This window comes from Lactuca sativa, chromosome 5, assembly GCF_002870075.4.
Source record: "Lactuca sativa cultivar Salinas chromosome 5, Lsat_Salinas_v11, whole genome shotgun sequence".
Taxonomy (NCBI): domain Eukaryota; kingdom Viridiplantae; phylum Streptophyta; class Magnoliopsida; order Asterales; family Asteraceae; genus Lactuca; species Lactuca sativa.
Window position 1 is genome coordinate 39,244,969 of NC_056627.2, and position 20,084 is coordinate 39,265,052.

General features: G+C 37.1%; 2 protein-coding genes across 2 annotated transcripts; one reads left to right on the plus strand and one right to left on the minus strand.

Annotated features, from left to right (window-relative positions):
• Positions 1–12,660: 12,660 nt before the first annotated feature.
• Positions 12,661–14,636, minus strand: LOC111900717 (bidirectional sugar transporter SWEET5). Its single transcript, XM_023896597.3, has 6 exons — positions 14,597–14,636; positions 13,944–13,980; positions 13,564–13,780; positions 13,296–13,457; positions 12,992–13,111; positions 12,661–12,900 (listed from the first exon to the last, which is right to left on the minus strand). Exons 1-6 carry the CDS (start codon positions 14,634–14,636, stop codon positions 12,763–12,765), a joined length of 714 nt encoding a protein of 237 aa, XP_023752365.1. The 3' UTR covers positions 12,661–12,762.
• A 3,261-nt stretch (positions 14,637–17,897) lies between these two features.
• On the plus strand, positions 17,898–18,390 carry LOC111900739 (RING-H2 finger protein ATL56). Its single transcript, XM_023896614.3, has one exon. It carries the CDS (start codon positions 17,980–17,982, stop codon positions 18,355–18,357), a length of 378 nt encoding a protein of 125 aa, XP_023752382.1. The 5' UTR covers positions 17,898–17,979; the 3' UTR covers positions 18,358–18,390.
• Positions 18,391–20,084: the final 1,694 nt, after the last annotated feature.

A 20,084-nucleotide genomic window follows, 5' to 3' on the forward strand; every position in this document is an offset into this window, starting at 1 on the left:
GAGGGGCTGAAAACAGAAATATTTCAAGGCTGATTCATTATGTACAATGTGATCAAATAATGACACCTCAACTACCAACGAAATACAACTCATTACAATACCAAAAGTCGTTGTTAAACGAATTGGCTCGGTCTCGAGCCAATGAAAATCCACAACTACTAACTCTTTGATACATACAAATAACGATTGGTAATACACATACATACGAGTGTGCACAGACGTCTACGCACCATCTTCGGGCCCCAAAGTGTAAAATCTTGTTTGTTGGGCCTAGCTAGCCCAATGACCTGATCTTAAGGCCCGAAGACATTTTTTTCTACGAAGTGTTGAGTTTTACCGACTTGGCACAACGTAGGGTGACTTTCAATGGCTTGTATCATTGGACCCCAAGGGCCATGGTATTGCTAGAAAAGTCTACACATTTTACGAGGCGGGTCGGGGACCCCTCGCACACATTTTTCCCCAGCCGGTTAATAGAGTTACCGGGGTCTTCGTGACCTCTTTCTCTTCGGATGTGGGACCACTCATAGTCCGGGCGATTGGATAACGTGATTAGTACTGACGACGCCTTCGGGAATCGTTGGTATATCTATAAACCGGGCATTTGTGTAATGCGGGTTTGTAGTAAATAATCAATGCTCGAGAACCTTCCAACGTCGCTTGGGACCGATACTACTATTTTTGTAATGGTTTCAACGCAACTCAATGGATTTCAAAAGAACTAGGGGAACATCGGGTTTCCCTAGGGTTTTTATCACATACCGATTTTAAACGCATACATCTTAAATGAACAACTTATTTTGCAAGTATAGAAACAAACAAGCATACCTATGGATCTTCACAAACGTTTTTGAAAGCTTTTCTTTTCAGAAAATATCGGATTTTCTGGTGGTTTTTCAAACAATATAAACATTCGATTTCAAACACTACTTATGAACTCACCAACATTTCATATGTTGACGTTTTTCAAAATACTTGTATTCTCAGGAAACCAGTGAATCAAGGGAAATCATGCTCAGTGACGGTTGCAGTTTATTTTTGAATGAACCAAACAATATTAATTTTTGGAAATGTAATGTTAAAACAATGTATGACATGTAAACACTACTGGTTGTATTATGTTGATGAATGGTGACGAATGTTGTTTGTTTCATATATATTCAATGTTATGGTATTCAATTGAGTCACGACAGCCCCCGGACGTTTCCGCCGTCTGGTTCGGGGGTGTGACAGGTTGGTATCAGAGCTTTGTTTATAGTGAACTAGCATGTCGAGCCATACATTGATATGCAACTATAAACCAAAAAGAGGGACTAACATAACTCTGAACAGAACAAGTAAATAAAACACACTTGCTTGCATTAGGAATAAGGATCCAACGCTGAATCAAACACCATAATGCTGGTATCCCGGTTAACTCAGGACTGTTCTTAGTGATACCAAGGAGTGAATGTAGCCTGATCAACTACATTCTCTCCAAGGTAAAACTAACACACGTCTTGATGAGATCGGGATAGCTAGGGAACCTAAAATTATAACCTTATCACCAAAAAGAGAATGTATGTTTAGTCTGCAATAGTGGAAGAGACATAGGATAATATTAGTGAACTTTTACGTGTTTACTATGTGTTGCGAATCTAGGATTGTGTGCTAAATGATAGAAGTACTTAAGTCCGTACCATACCCCTAGTTAGTAGGATCACAACCTCACCGAAACCACGTACACTCAACATCTTTCCGTTTCATGACAAAAAGATGCCTCGCCCAGCTACTCGCGGAAATCCCGAACCAACCCCGCCGGAAGTTGACTCCACTGCTTTTCAGGCAGCCGTGTCTGCTGCGGTCACGGCAGCTATGGCACAACTTCACCGAGGGAACAACGGAGGAGGTAACGGGCAAGGATCCGGAAGTTCGAACAACGGGACGAACCAAGGACTCACTAAAACGTGCACCTACAAGGATTTTGCGAACGCTAAACCCCGAACTTTCAACGGTACCGGGGGAGTGATCGCCCTAAAGCGATGGATCGAGAAAGTAGAGTCGGTATTCGAGATATGCGAGTGCCCCGAGCAGATGAAAGTGAAGTTCGCGGCCTGCACTTTTGTGGACCAAGCGCTCACTTGGTGGAATGGTCATGTGGAAGCTATGACACTTCCTGTCGCCAACTCTATTCCCTGGGCAGAGATGAAAGAGATGTTGACGGCTGAGTACTGCCCCCGAGGCGAAATACAGAAGATGGAGCAGGAACTATGGAATCTCACGGTGCAGAATGGGAACATCGATGCTTACATATCGAGATTCAGCGAACTATCTCTGTTGTGCCCGGGTATGATCACATCAGAGGGGAAGAAGATTGAACGATTCATTTGGGGACTGACATCCCCCATTCAAGGGAATGTGATAGCTGCGAACCCTGAAACGTTTGACAGTGCAAAGAGATTGGCGAAGAGGCTATATGATCATAACCACAAAAAGGGCGAGAAACCGGTAGAGACGGAGAAGAAGAAGGAGAGTGATGGTAGGAAAGGATGGAACAACAAGAGGAAGGGGCGTCAGGGCCCCGAGACCTCTAAAAGGCAGCAAACGGTGGCAGTTCACGCTGTCACTGCGCCGGTACCAGTCACATCACATGCTCCAGCCTCAGCTACTTCAAATACTTCAAGACCCTATTCCGGCACTCATCCCAAATGCAACAAGTGCGGTTTCCATCACCAAGGAGAATGTAGGGAGTTCCATTGCACCAGTTGCAATCGAAGGGGACACACTGCAAGGTTCTGCAGGACTTATCCTTCTCAGAACCAGAGTCAGGGGAACAACCAGAACAACAACAACAACAACAACCACCGCAATACCAACAACACCAATGCCGGCGGCAATAACACAGGGCCTAGCCACACCTGTTTCGGGTGTGGAAGGACGGGACATTTCCGTCGAGACTGCCCTAATAACAACAACAACTCAGGAAACAGAGGAGCAGGAAGAATGCTGACTATGGGTCAGAGTGATGCAGTTCAAGATCCCGCAGTTGTGACCGGTACGTTTCTCCTAAACCACACTTATGCGTGCATCTTATTTGATACCGGAGCGGAGCGAAGTTTCGTAAGCGAGAAGTTTAAACATTTACTAAAACAACAACCCCAGAAGCTAAATGAAACCTATACGGTGGAAATGGCCAATGGGAAAACCGAATCCACTAGGGAGATCTACATCGGATGTACCCTAACCCTTAACCAGCACGTCTTTCAAATAGATCTGATGCCAGTGTCAATTAGGAGTTTCGATGTGATTATCGGCATGGATTGGTTAAGCCCCCACCATGCTGAGATTATGTGCCACGAGAAGGCCGTTCGCCTTCGTCTCCCGAATCACGAAACCCTAGTAATTTACGGAGACAAACCCAGTACGAATCTCCGCCTCATCTCGTGCATCAAAGCGCAAAAACATCTGCGAAAGAACAACTTAGCGTTCTTGGCCCACATAGTGGACAAGACCAAAGAAGAAACTAACATCCAAGACATTCCGGTAGCGTGTGAATATCCGGACGTGTTTCCCGAAGATCTTCCAGGAGTACCCCCAGAGAGACAGGTTGAATTCCGAATCGACCTCGTTCCAGGAGCAACTCCCCTCGCTAAATCACCATATCGGTTGGCACCTGCTGAAATGCAGGAATTGTCCAGCCAACTCAGTGAGCTTCTGGACAAGGGATTTATCCGACCTAGCTACTCGCCATGGGGAGCTCCGGTGCTCTTTGTCAAAAAGAAGGATGGATCTTTCAGAATGTGCATCGATTACAGAGAGTTAAACAAACTCACTGTCAAAAACCGCTACCCACTCCCGCGAATCGATGATCTATTCGACCAGCTCCAAGGAGCTAGCTATTTTTCTAAAATAGACTTACGATCCGGATACCACCAACTCAAGGTCCGAGAAGAAGACATTCCAAAAACCGCTTTTCGAACCCGCTATGGACATTATGAATTCGTCGTAATGCCCTTCGGTCTAACAAATGCACCCGCCGCATTTATGGACCTAATGAATCGAATCTGTCGACCGTTCCTTGATAACTTCGTCATTGTGTTTATCGATGACATTCTCGTCTATTCACAAAGCAAGGAGGAGCACGGCCAGCATCTACGACAAATTCTAGACACTCTGCGATCGGAAAAGCTTTACGCCAAACTCTCCAAGTGTGAGTTCTGGCTTCGGAGTGTGAATTTCCTAGGCCACGTGGTTAGCCAAGACGGAATTCATGTGGACCCCTCTAAGGTCAAGGCTGTAGAAGGATGGGCAACTCCGACTACACCCACAGAAATTCGTCAGTTTTTAGGCCTAGCAGGCTACTATAGGAGATTCATCCAAAACTTCTCTAAAATCGCCAAGCCACTTACCTTGCTTACGCAAAAGAGTGTGCCATTCAAGTGGACCGACCGACAAGAGATTGCGTTTCGAACCTTGAAGCAAGCTCTCTGTAGCGCTCCTGTGCTATCTCTACCTGAAGGAACGGAAGACTTTGTAGTCTACTGTGATGCGTCGAATCAGGGCCTAGGCTGCGTCCTCATGCAACGTGGAAGAGTAATAGCATATGCGTCCCGCCAACTAAAGACGCATGAGGTAAATTACACGACCCATGACCTAGAACTGGGAGCTGTGGTCTTTGCTCTAAAAATTTGGAGGCACTACCTGTACGGTACAAAGTGCACCATCTTTACGGACCACAAGAGCCTCCAGCACATCTTGAATCAAAAGGAGCTGAACATGAGACAGCGACGATGGGTGGAATTACTAAACGACTATGAATGCGAGATCAAGTACCATCCAGGCAAGGCCAACGTGGTAGCTGACGCATTAAGTCGGAAGGAGTACACAAATCGTCGTACGAAAACGCACTCGATAACCATTCAATCTCATCTGGCCACTCAAATTGCATCAGTCCAGTCAGAGGCTATGAAAGCGGAAAATAGAACTAGCGAGGCATTACGCGGAATGGAGAAGAACCTGGAAGTCAAAGAGAATGGGGTATACTACTTCATGAACCGTATTTGGGTTCCAAAAATCGGAGGATTCAGGGAGACCGTTATGAAGGAGGCCCACAAGACACGATACTCCATTCACCCTGGTTCGGACAAGATGTATTTGGACATTAAGCAGCACTACTGGTGGCCTAACATGAAGGCGGAAATCGCAACTTATGTTAGTAAGTGCCTTACGTGTGCCAAAGTGAAAGTAGAATACCAGAAACCTTCCGGATTGTTACAGCAACCGGCAATCCCTGAGTGGAAATGGGAGGGGATTTCTATGGACTTCGTGACCAAGCTGCCCAAGACGTCGGACGGATTGGACACCATATGGGTAATAATCGACCGACTGACGAAATCTGCCCATTTCCTGCCCATCAAAGAGTCCTACAAGATGGAGAGGCTGACGCGTTTGTACCTACGAGAGATTGTAAGACTTCATGGAGTGCCAAAATCTATCATCTCAGATAGGGACAGTAGATTCACGTCACGCTTTTGGCAGTCGCTCCACAAGGCAATGGGAACTCATCTTGATATGAGCACCGCGTATCACCCACAAACGGACGGTCAAAGCGAACGAACCATTCAGACGCTTGAAGATATGCTTCGTGCATGTGTGATAGACTTCGGAAAGTCTTGGGATACCCACCTACCGTTGATCGAGTTTTCATATAACAATAGTTATCATTCGAGCATTAAGGTGGCCCCTTTCGAAGCACTGTACGGGCGTAAATGTAGATCACCGTTATGTTGGGCTGAAGTAGGTGACACCCAGCTAGCAGGAACACATACGTCGGATAGGGCAATGACAGGACCGGAAATCATTCGCGAGACCACAGAAAAGATTGTCCAGATCAGAGCTCGATTACAGGCATCGCGCGACCGGCAGAAGAGCTACGCTGATAAACGGCGAAAGCCCTTAGAGTTCCAGGTCGGTGATCGAGTATTGTTGAAGGTCTCACCCTGGAAAGGGGTTATACGTTTCGGAAAACGAGGAAAGCTAAACCCACGGTACATTGGACCTTTCGAAATCGTCGCCCGAATAGGTCCGGTAGCCTATAGACTACAACTACCCGCGGAGCTAAACGGTGTGCACCCCGTGTTTCATGTTTCTAATCTGAAAAAGTGCCTATCAGATGAAACCCTTGTCATTCCTCTTGACGAAATCGAAATCAATGAGAATCTCCTGTTCGTCGAAGAACCAATCGAAATCATGGACAGGGAGGTGAAGCGTACTAAGCAGAGTCGCATCCCGATCGTGAAGGTACGGTGGAACGCAAAGCGTGGGCCAGAATTCACGTGGGAACGCGAAGATCAAATGAAGCGGAAGTACCCTCACCTATTCTAGTTTTCTCAAATCTAGCTTTCAAACAGAATTTCGGGACGAAATTCCCTCTAACGGGGGGATGATGTCACAACTGTAAATTTTAAGCTATGTAATCTACACATTCAAGTTAATGTGAATCAAAAACTTTAACCAAATACAAGATACAAGTACTATAGATAGTCATCAAACAATTGGAGACCCTAGAAGTTTTGGTTAAGTCCATTATGGACTAAGACTTCTTTATTGGATCCAAATGGACCAATAAGCTTCCAATTGGACTATCATGGGTTTAGGACCCTAATTGGGCTCTAATTGGACCCACACTCGTCTATTTCAATATTTTGGGCTAGGTAGAACCTAGAAGGAAATAAAACACAAGTTTTGATCCATAATTAAACCTAACCTAGCTTAATAAAGCACAAAAATCACAATTTTATTTTATAAGTCCAATAAATACCCTAAACTACCTCTAATGTTGGGCTTAGGGGCAAAAGCCCAAATTTTTCCTCCTTCCCTTCATATTCTCGGCCCAAGGCCCAAACACAAGGAGAGGTTGACTTTTAAGTGCCACCTCATTTTTACCCATGGGTTCTCCATGCAAAAATCACATTCATCCATGCAAGCATCACCTCAAAGTCTTTTCTTCCTTCTCTCTCTCTCTCTCCCTCTCCCTTCTTGTTTCGGCCGAGGATAACCAACACACACACACATCTCACAAAATTCTCTCAAAAATTCTCTCAAGAAGCTCTCTTCTTCCCTCTCCAAAGATCTCGAAATTTAGAGGCTTTCCAAAGGGATTTTTGCAAGTAAATCATCTCCTAAGGTAAGATTATGCATAGATCTATGGTTTAAATTCTTTTGTTATCAAAATCCTCCCCTAATCTATACAAAAATCGTGATCTAGCATCCTCAAACCATCTCAAACTCAAGATCTTCACCAAAGGGAGCCAAGGCCAAAAACACTTCATTTCTCCTTCCATTTTCATTCCAAAAACCGAAACAACATCCCAAGGTGAGATTCATACCCCTATTTTCTGTTTTTAAGAGTTTTTGTGGGGGGGGAATACAAGTGAAAGTGTAGATCTATATGTATTTGTATGCCTTGTATGATTTCCATGCTTATATGTATGCTTATATGTGTTTTAATGTTGGATCTAGCCATTAAACCCCTCAAAACCGAGATATAACTCATGTTTTATGATATTAGCTTCAAATATGTTACTACATAAAAAGTGATACTAGATAAATAGCCAAGTGGTTAGCAACAATTTTTTTTAAGCTAAAAACACACATCTTGGGCCAAAAATGTGAAAAATACAAAATTAAGGGCCCAAAATGACATTTTACAGATTCTGATAGTTGAAATGTGTCAAAACAGTTTCAATAAAGCTATTTCTGGAATTTTATTCATTTTGAGGATTAAAAACATGAATTTCAAGCCTATTGGGCTAAAAATGTAAATTTCGGCCCAATAAGGCCCATTATGCGAATTTTTCTGTTTTGAAGGGCCAAAACTGTGAAATTCTGTAAAACAGTGGACTATAAGTGTCCCAAACCCTTTTCAAAGGTTTAAAATGCTTTTTAAATTTAAAAAGGACCAAAGTTGCAAAAATTTTCCATTTTGGGCCAAAATTGTCAAAATTGCGAAAAGATGGGCTAAAACCGAGAAAAACAGCATTTTCAGGGACTTAAACTGTTTTCTTTGAAAAATATGCTGAAAAATATTAATTTCAATAATTTTTGGTGTTAAAATGTCAAGAAAAATAGTTTAAGGACCAAACCGGGAAATATTCGAATAAAAGGGTTGAAAATGTAAATTTTACAAATAATGAGGGGCTGAAAACAGAAATATTTCAAGGCTGATTCATTATGTACAATGTGATCAAATAATGACACCTCAACTACCAACGAAATACAACTCATTACAATACCAAAAGTCGTTGTTAAACGAATTGGCTCGGTCTCGAGCCAATGAAAATCCACAACTACTAACTCTTTGATACATACAAATAACGATTGGTAATACACATACATACGAGTGTGCACAGACGTCTACGCACCATCTTCGGGCCCCAAAGTGTAAAATCTTGTTTGTTGGGCCTAGCTAGCCCAATGACCTGATCTTAAGGCCCGAAGACATTTTTTTCTACGAAGTGTTGAGTTTTACCGACTTGGCACAACGTAGGGTGACTTTCAATGGCTTGTATCATTGGACCCCAAGGGCCATGGTATTGCTAGAAAAGTCTACACATTTTACGAGGCGGGTCGGGGACCCCTCGCACACATTTTTCCCCAGCCGGTTAATAGAGTTACCGGGGTCTTCGTGACCTCTTTCTCTTCGGATGTGGGACCACTCATAGTCCGGGCGATTGGATAACGTGATTAGTACTGACGACGCCTTCGGGAATCGTTGGTATATCTATAAACCGGGCATTTGTGTAATGCGGGTTTGTAGTAAATAATCAATGCTCGAGAACCTTCCAACGTCGCTTGGGACCGATACTACTATTTTTGTAATGGTTTCAACGCAACTCAATGGATTTCAAAAGAACTAGGGGAACATCGGGTTTCCCTAGGGTTTTTATCACATACCGATTTTAAACGCATACATCTTAAATGAACAACTTATTTTGCAAGTATAGAAACAAACAAGCATACCTATGGATCTTCACAAACGTTTTTGAAAGCTTTTCTTTTCAGAAAATATCGGATTTTCTGGTGGTTTTTCAAACAATATAAACATTCGATTTCAAACACTACTTATGAACTCACCAACATTTCATATGTTGACGTTTTTCAAAATACTTGTATTCTCAGGAAACCAGTGAATCAAGGGAAATCATGCTCAGTGACGGTTGCAGTTTATTTTTGAATGAACCAAACAATATTAATTTTTGGAAATGTAATGTTAAAACAATGTATGACATGTAAACACTACTGGTTGTATTATGTTGATGAATGGTGACGAATGTTGTTTGTTTCATATATATTCAATGTTATGGTATTCAATTGAGTCACGACAGCCCCCGGACGTTTCCGCCGTCTGGTTCGGGGGTGTGACAGTAACTTCATCATACGAGCTCCATTTTTAACGTTCTTTGTATCTACACGCAGCTATTGACGAGATCTCTAACTTTTGTTTAGACTCTGGTGGCTAATTCTCACTTTATTTTTAAAGCTATATATTTATTAGACTTAAATTGTTAAAGCTCGTATAAAAATTATAACTCTCTCATGCAATATCCGTTCTTGACTGTCTTTATATTGATGGATAGGTATCGACGAGATCTTCAATTCTCGTTTAGATTGTTTTTCTCAACAATCGACCGATCCTAATTTAAGTTTATGTGTCACAAACTGCTACACTGCAACTTCTAAAAATCATAACTTCCACTTATGAAGTCTGATTTGGACGTTCCCTATACACATGCTCTCGGTTTTGTGATTACTACGATTTTCATCATGACCCTTTATCCTTAAATAGTCTTCTATAAAAACGTTTATTTACGCGACTAATCGTTTATACTATAAGACGAAAAAGAAGTGTTACAGCCTCACAGTAAACAATCACACTCTAATAACTTTTCGCCATATAGTATAGAAAACTCAGTCTCCCCATAACGATGAATATTTTTAATAACTTGAACCCATAATGAATTAAAGTCATTATCAAACGTCATCGCCATTTTTACTATAGCACATCGTTAAAAGCGAACAAACCACCCACCCCTAGACCACCCCTTTTCCTTTGGAGGTGATATGTCCTAGTTAACCGAACTCATTTTTCTTTTTATTATCTCAGTTGCTGAAGAAAAAAAACGAGATCTAATAGCGCTTCCAAAATACAATAAACTATTTTAGACCATTGACATAAAATATATGCCTAAGCTAGCTAAAATAGATTATACAACGTAAGATGACCCCAATGAAAATATTTTTTTAGTTTCCATTTCGCGAGTCCTTTTCTAAAACAATCTATGGCCATCTTCCAACTTTCCACCCGACACATATCGGATCCAACCTCAAGACTAAGATACGTAAAGAGAAAAGAATGAGAGCTACAACACCAAATAAATTCAACTTTTGTATGTTGATCTTCAACACAAAATCCCAATACAAAACAACCAATAATCCGGACTAGATCTTTTACGTTATTACCATTGGGATAATGACTTAAAAGGGTAATATATTTTTCGATTTGTACACATTTGGTCACTGAGTTTTTTTGTCCACATTTACCCTTTCAACTTGTTAAACTGTACACATTCAGTCATTATGACCGGTTACTCCAAATTAGTCGGTAAAAATGATTTAATAGGGTCATATATTTCTCATTTTGTACACATTTAGTCCTTAATATTTTTTTACACATTTAGTCCTTAATATTTTTGTACACATTTAGTCCTTAATATTTTTTTGTTTCAAAATAAGTCATTTTTGTTTTTATACTCATTCAATACTTATGAATGATTTCTTTAGGTTTTTCTCACGACATCTTACGTGGGACAATCATTGATGATGTGTGTGGGGTTGTTGATGTTTATGTGTAACATCTCATTTTCACAACAAAAAATTTTCATTTTTAAATAAGGAAAAACTCCCTAATTATAAATCCATTATTAAGAAAAAAAAAGGTTTATTCCAAAATACATTTATCGAAAATCAGAGTAATATAAGAAACATGGAATCCTCAGTACTGTTGATGAGTGTGTACTATCATGTCTTCGTCTTCCCACGATCAACGATAGAATCTGAAAACATAAACAACTGGGTAAATACAAAGTTTAGTGAGTTTCCCCCAAAATATGTGATACAACAAACGTATTATCATGTATAACGGCCCCACACTCATCATATTGGAATACCTTGGCCCAAGCAGTCATTGGACTGGAATGTCAACATGCAACATGTCCAATTAGTCATCGGACTGGAATACCCAGGGTTTGTCGGCATGTCGCCTTAACCCAACCGCTCTTCTCGAGCATCCGTGCCTATAGCTTACAGCTGGCCCGCACTACAACATATAGCAGACCCACCTCAACCTATCCCACCATCATATGACTATCTACGTAAGATGTTGTGAGAAAACATAAATAAATTATTTATAAGTATTGAATTAGTACAAAAACAAAAATGACTTATTTTGCAATAAAAAAATATTAAGGACTAAATGTGTATAAAAATATTAAGGACTAAATGTGTACAAAATGAGAAATATATTACCCTATTAAGTCCTTTTTACCGGCTAACCTGGAGTAGCCGGTCATAAGGACTAAATGTGTACAGTTTAACAAGTTGAAGGGGTAAATATAGACGAAAAAAAAGTCAGTTACTAAATATGTACAAATCAAAAAATATTTTACTCTTTTAAGTCATTATCCCTATTACCATCTCACTTGCCCAAGAAAATCATGTCATCCACGTAAAAAGGAGGAAAAACATCTTAAAGGGATTTACTAAAAAACCAAAAAATGATATTTTCTTAAACTTTTAAAAAGGGGTTTCAAACTTTTTATAAAAATTAAATATTCAAACAAAATAGGTTTTTATTATAAGATCGGTTCAAATTGTTATTTTAAGACCAATTTTAGACTCAAACAAGAACGATTTGAGATCAACAAAAGGCCTACGTATACCAAAATGTAGGAATCAACCTGAGACCAATCTAGATCAAACTAAGATTGAATTCTTCTAGACAATTATATATACTAAACTACTCTTAAATTATTCACATGTGTCCACAGTGAGACATGAACCATTGACCTTAAAGAGGGAGAGCAACACCGGATACCGATGGGCTAAAAGACCTTTGTTGTCCTAGAATGCTCTAGTTTCGTTTTTTTTTTCCTAAACTGAGACTAGCTCACATGCAACTTATTATCCAACAAGTCTATTTGACAAATATAAGCATTTCTTATTTTGTTCTTTTAACACATTATTTGGAAAAATTATTAAGTTTAGACCATACATTCTAGTACAAACTTTACTTTATGCTTTTAGAAAAATATGGCATTTAACTTGATATGTACAGCAAACACACCGACAAAAAAGGAAAAACATAATTTTTCAATAACAAATGTCTTCAACACAGAAAACCTTTTCCATGCGTAAAAAAAACTTTTTACATGAGTGTCCTTACAAATCATATTTACATGTAACCTAATCGATCTATTTACAATTTTTTCTAACAATAAGAAATAAAAGATGTACATTTTGTACAATGATTCTTCTTTTCTTTCATGAAAAGGTAACATTGGATATATTTCTCCTGACAACAATGTCGATACCAACTTTTTCGTTCTGAGGCTGATACTGATACTGAGGTCGATATTGTAATACCTCATTTATGTGTATATACACTATCTGGTATAGCAACAACTAAAAGAATGGTGTCTGATTACAAGATTGCTAATTCTTCTATTATGCATTGGAAGCAGATGGAGGCATTTCAACCTCATTAGGTGGTTCTTCTTCCTCATCCCAATTGGTTGTTTTGTTGTACTTTACATATAATCCGACTTGAATCATTCCCGAAATTGCCCCCAAAACATTAGGAACCTATCATTTGTGCAAAAATCAAAAAACAAAATCATCAAAAGGGTAAAAAGTGAAAATATATTCACAAGTAACGTTTAGTTATAATTTTTACCATGATGTAAGGATCGAAATCAAGTGCAGCGTAAACGATCCAAATAGATCCGTTTAAAAGATTGCCAATCGACAAAAAAATTGGCATGTACTTGACACTCTTTGTCTTGATCACGGTTTTCTGTTAAACCAATTTTTGTTTTTATCACTTCTTAAAAAAAATCAAAAATAAAAGAAAATTTCGTTTAATACAAAATTAAATAATTGTAAACTATACATAAAGTTCAAGATTGTCTCTGAGTCTCTCCAAAACATAAATAACATATCACACGAATATTACATTAACTATAATCATAATTACTTACCACAACTGTTAGTGGAGATGCATACATAACAATATTCATGATGACACACAGTATGCCTACAAGCATAGATCTCGCAGGGTGTGTGTGTTCTAGTGTCAAAGCAACAGCTACCATTCCTGCTATAAAAATCGCCTCCAAAATGAAAACAATAATCATCTTTTTCTGCATTATATTTACACAAATCGAGTTTAACGTCAGAAGTAGTAAGTTTTTTGTGACTTTTATGAAAATTGAAAATACACCAATAGTAAGAATTACATTTACATACACGAAGAGGCCATGCTGAATAACGGAAAAAGATGGAGCAGAAGGTGACGTTAATTAATACACCAGCACTGTTAACTGTGACAATGAGAAGACTATGTGGATGAACAACGGGGAGGCCATAGAAGATCCACATTACACAACTTAAAAGAGTCGCAAGATATGGATCTGGCTTGAATGCTTTTACAGATTTAAATTTCACAATTTTTACAAATGTTGGTCTGCAATGAAAAAAAAGAAATTATTTTGTGTAAATTTTTGAAGTGTTAAAGTATGAGGACTAAAGTAGAGCATTTATGAAATTTGGGGGAAAAATGGAAAACCCATGGTGTTCATGAGTGAATCTAGAATATACTTTAAATTTCACTAAATATAAGTACTTACGTTGGAGAAAGATATAGATATAGTGAAATGACATTTCCTGCATAAATTAAAAAAAAAATATAGTAATAATTAGAGATGCATGTAAAATGAATAAATAAAGAAAAAAAAAGTCGTATTTATGTCATTGTCATTATGTGATTTTAATAACTTTACTATTTTTAATCTTAAATGATTTAGTTATTTCGCCGTTTCTTTTAAATGACATTATATTATTCATATAGCAGAACCATTGACTAAAAAAAATAGATTCATGTGCATTTTTGACGTAATTCTAAAATTGTATATTTTTATTATTATTCTCAAAAGATGAATCTCTTCATTTAGTGTCGCATATTTTTAATAAAAATGGTATTTTAAAGTTACGTCAATAAAATGATAAATGTACACGAGTACTCAATAAATTATTCTGTTAGATTCTGAGCATTTATACTGCTATTGAAATTTCCGATGTATGGTGAATAAAATTGTTTAACATCAGAAGATATTGAAATAAATAAATAAATAAATAAATAAATAAGAACTATAAAGATTCTAACACAAACTTTTGCCAATAAACAAGATCATACGAACGTCTAAAGTAGAAAAGTTTTGATTTGCATGAAATATATAAAAAAAAAAAAATTTGAAATTTTCATGAGAGAAGATGTACAAACCGATGATCCCAACGATGAATCTTATGGTTTTGTTGTCCATTTGTTGTTATCGATGTAGCAAAACCAGAAGTGGCGATGATATATCAAATAAATGTATATTTTTTTTATACGTTTATATATACATAAATAATTTTCAAACAAAACAAATTACTAAAATGGAGATGAAGGCTTTGGGATTGAAAATTTTGGATTGAGCCTTAAGAGATGAAATCTATATAATAAGAGACGATTTACAGGGTCTTGAATCCCCTTATGTGTTAGTGTAGGCGCATTCTTGAAATTGGGATACTTAAAAGAATGTGTTGTGTGTTTGTATGGATGGGGATGAATGCAATTTTTGTCCATAAATGTATCTATTTTTGGCATGTCAATTTTGGTCAACCTCGTATTTCTGAATTGACAGAGTAAGATATATATCCGGGAATATGGGATTAAAAGATACAAGAATATGATGAAATTGTGTTGTTGCTAAACTAAGAAAGAAAGTTTAGATGTTTAGAATGCCAAATCTGTTAAAAGAACTCCCAATGAATATTCTTAGAGTAAATTACACGAATGATCCTTACGGTTTAGGGTAATTTACGTGTGTGGTCCTTATTGTTTTCTTTTGTTACGTGTATGGCCTCTGTCTTAGCTAAAAAGACTATTTTTGCCCTTGATTTTTTTAATTTATTTAAATAAACACACATCCAACCCCACCCTTCACCTTACCTTACATAACCCATTACTTTTCCCTATTTAAATAATAGTTTTTTTTAGGTAAGTCAGAGACCAAGCGCGTAACAAAAACAAACAGTAGGAACCAAGCGTGTAACAAAAACAAACAGCATGGACATTCCGAATTACAAAAATAAGTTATGGACCAAACACGCAAATTACCCCAAACCATAGGGACCATTCATGTAATTTACTCATATTCTTAGTGGGCTACATAAAATGGGTCTATCTTGGGCTACATATAATACTATACACCAACATCCTAGGTGAATGAAAACATTTAAACATAATTGCACAATATTGGTAGATGATGCTAAATAAAATGTGGTGTTGTTTTCCTTTTTCAAAATTTGAATTTAATTAAATTTAAATTAACCGAAGTGACATGTGATAATAAAATTAGGCAAGAAGTCACCTTCAAATATGAAACTATATACCGATCCATCTAACTTCAATTCTTGAGTTAATTTCACTCTTCCACATCATTTTCTCCCAAAATAATTTGTTTAAAATTAAGTACCACATCATACTATTTATAGAAATTACTCAGTAAATTTGGTTTATAATTAACTAATCAGTTGTTAAGTCACCAATAATAGACAACGAAAAAAAACACTCCATGATCAAAGCTTATTAATACTTTCATGAGTGCATTGATTACTTAAAAAATAGATCTAAATTATCAATGATTATCTTCTTTACTTAACAAGAAATTGGTGTTCATTGGTCAGCATCTCAACATCAACTATAATTGCTTTCATATAATACATGTAAATTTATCCAAAAAAAATTGTATTGCTCACCAAACTTCTCTTCAGTCGATCTTCCCCTTCTTCACATCCATGCCCCAAACTATATTTTTCCCTCATAAACTACAATTAAGATTCAACATGGTGCTAGAAATTGTGATTTCTATGGTGTTATTGTTTGTGGGTATTGCTGTTTTGGTCATAATTCATGTATGTTTAGCTGGGAGGAGATCAGGGATGAATCAAGAAAGCATTGGGAGTACTACTTTGGTGCAAAGGAGTAGTATCATGTCAAAAGATGATATAAATCTGTCATGGTATGAATGTCAAGAAGATGTAGAAAAAGGAGTTGAGTGTGTTGTGTGTTTGGAGGGTTTTAAGGGTGGTGATAAGTGTAGATTGTTGCCAAATTGTAGACATACTTTTCATGCTAATTGTATTGATTCATGGCTCATTAAGACTGCTGCTTGTCCAATTTGTAGGACTTGTGTTGATTTGGAGGGAAATTGTGGAGGAAAAAATTGAATAAATTTATTGGTGATGTTTCTTTAGAGTTGACTTAGAAATGAAGTGGCTCAAACCCCTAAAATACTACGTTGAGAGTGGTTATTTGTCACATGATCATGGTTCATGAGCTACCTTTTAAAGTTTGTTGTGCATGATATGTTTAATGTGGTTGTAAAGGAAGCTAGTTCAAGCTTGAAAAAGATCTCGCATGTATCAATTACACAAATCTGTGTGTCCAAAATTAGAAAGAAAAGAATTCAAAAATAGTTAAATCAATGTGAGCATCACAACTAATATATGCGCATCATGTCCAAATAGTTATTATATGATGGTCACATGTAACCTTGTCAATGGCCGAAATATGATATAATTCGTAGATAATAACTTTTTCATATTATTTTATAAATAAAGTAATTTCGTTGAGAGGGTTTGTCCTACACCTAATGTATAACAACCATATCTTTCATAATAACATTCTCATGACAAATAATTGCTATGAACAATTAAAGTGATCACAATTCATTCAAAGATACTTAGACATACAAACGAGAATATTAACTAGAATGAAGATTGTACTTGCTTTTAACACTTTAAAATCAAAACAAGTTTCACATTGTTCATGTTACAATTCGTATATTATTAACCTACTTATACTACTCCCACACAAATAGAAAACTTATTCCTATGCTACGCATATAACCTTTGTGTACAAGCTCGGAGAGAGATTTCATCAGGATATTTGCAACATCATCGACAGTAATTACTTTATATATTTATCTTTATATCAATTATTTCTCATACATGAGAGATGATAAATCTGAGAATATGTCTTTATTAACACTTTATATACGAAAACCAATATTCAATTCTTTACAACTACTTAGAATTATTTGTGCACCCTCTTTACAAGTGGCGATCGGGTCACTTGGGATTAACCACTCCAAAATTAAGTTGTTCCTTGGGGTGGCATGTTGTTTAAAAGAATAAGATAATGGCATTCTAGTCATTTTGCATGACTACATACAAAAATCTTGACAAAATTCAAACTTAAGGGCTATAAATATAATTAGTCATTTGACAAGGATCTAATGTATTTAAGCTTAATCTCATGGGCCAACAACAACAAAACCCCAAATAAGAGCCAAAAAAAAGTTCCTATTTGGCCAAAAGCAAAGAAAATTTAGCCCCACTGGGACCATTTCTATAGTTTACTTAGATAAAAAAAATCTTCTTAATATTTATTAATACTTTCACGAGTATAATGATTATATTAAAAAAAACAGAAAAATGTGGACCTAAATTATCAATAGTTATGTTCTTTATTTGACAAGAAACTGGTGTTCATTGATCTACATCTCAAAATCAACTCCAATTGCTCTCTCTGATTTAAATTGAGAATTAAGATCCAACATGGTGACAGAAATTGTGACTTGTGTGATTTTAATGCTTGTGGGTATTGCTTTTTTGGTCGTAATTCTTGTATGTTTAGTTGAGAGAGGATCAGGGATCACTCAAGAAAGCGCTGAAAGAACTACTTTGATACAAAGAAGTAGTAGCATGTCAGAAGATGATATAAAGAATCTGCCATGGTATGATTATCAAGAAGATGTGGAAAAAGGAGTTGAGTGTGCTGTATGTTTGGAGGGTTTTAAGCCAGGTGATAAGTGCAGATTGTTGCCAAATTGTAGGCATACTTTTCATGCTAATTGTATTGATTCATGGCTCATTAAGACTGCTGTTTGTCCAGTTTGTAGGACTTGTGTTGATACCATTAATGTTCAAATTTGAATTAGTAAAATTTCATTGGAACGATGAATTCAACTAACGGATTTTTATACACAAAAGGAGCGACGAAATTGATGTCTAAGTCATAGATAAGATATCACCTTTATCTTGTTCAACATCTTCAAACTCGTTGTCATCTACAAATATTAGCTTATTCATTCGTTGCTTTTGTTTGCTCCGATGTTTCAGGCGTGATGAATTTGGGCAGATATAACTTTGATAGATAATTAAGATTTACCTAGAGTCATCACAAATTTCAAACCCTAATCTATGTAGCACATCTATATGTCCACATTCAATTGATTATTACATAGAAATCTCATAAGTTGGAAGTTCCAGAGGCATTAATGTACTAGGATTCGGAGAAATTCCGGTTGATTCGAATCTATGATTTGTTGTCCTCGAGTTAGCGACGTCGTTTAGTATATTTGGTGACGTTTACAAACTATTCCTTAAGTTTTGGAGTAAATTACACGAATACTCCCTATGGTTTAGAATAATTTGTGCGTTTGGCCATTAACTTATTTTTTTAACTCGGAAGGTCGTTACTGTTTTTTTTTTATTACGTGATTGGTCCCTATCTTACCTAAAAAGACTATTTTACCATTGATTTTTTAATTTATTTAAATAAACACACTCAACCCCACCCTTTCATCTTACTTTACCTACCCCACAATTTTTTCCTATTTAAATAATAATATTTTTAGGTAAAACAGAGACCAAGTGTGTAATAAAAACAAACAGTAGAAATTAAGCGCATAACAAAAACAAATAGTAATGACCTTCCGAGTTCAAAAAATAAGTTAGAAACCAAACATACAAATTACCCCAAACCATAGGAAGCATTCGTGTAATTTACTCTAAGTTTTGTGATAGTTACAAAATAGTCCCTAAAGAATATTTGCTTCATACTCTTTCTTCCATTTGTTTCTTTTCCTTATTTCAAGATATTGTAGAATGTTTAGCTCTTTATACCACAAAGCCACGTGTCATTTGATCATTAGCTTTAAGACAAATGATCTAAATGTCACTTGTATAAATATACATTGTTATCCAATCTTGGAGTAATTTGTAAGTGATCATTTCAATCAGGATCGGCCCTAAAAAATTAAATATCTTTAAAGGTTTAGGATGAGCTAGAAAAAATGGGCTCTTATCATTATTATGAGTTTTTATTTTTAAATAAAAATATATAATTAAAAAACTTGGACTTTATGCAAGTACCCACTTTGCCCTCCCTCAACGTCCCTCATGATTTCAATTTCAATTTAGTCCGAATAGAATTATTGTAACGACCCAAAAATCACGACTAAAAATTTCTTTTAAAACATTACTAAAAATAGGTTTATAAACAACGTATCATAAATCAAACATAACTTTTGAGTATTAAATTCAAAACATAATAGCATTATCAGAGTCAAACATTCCCAGGCTAACTGACTATGGTGTGTGCTCTGCAATCTTCCCGAGCTCCTCTTTTGAAAACCGAGTACCTGAAACCAAAACTGAAAACCGTAAGCACGAAGCTTAGTGAGCTCCCCCAACTACCACATACTACACAAAAACATATAAAGCACATATTGGGCCTTGCCCACTGCATCGGACCGAAGTCCGGACTAACTGGGGCCTTGCCCCCTACATCGGACCGAAGTCCGGAAACTGACTGGGACCTTGTCCCCTGCATCGGACCGAAGTCCGGGCTAACTGGGGCCTTGCCCCCTGCATCGGAC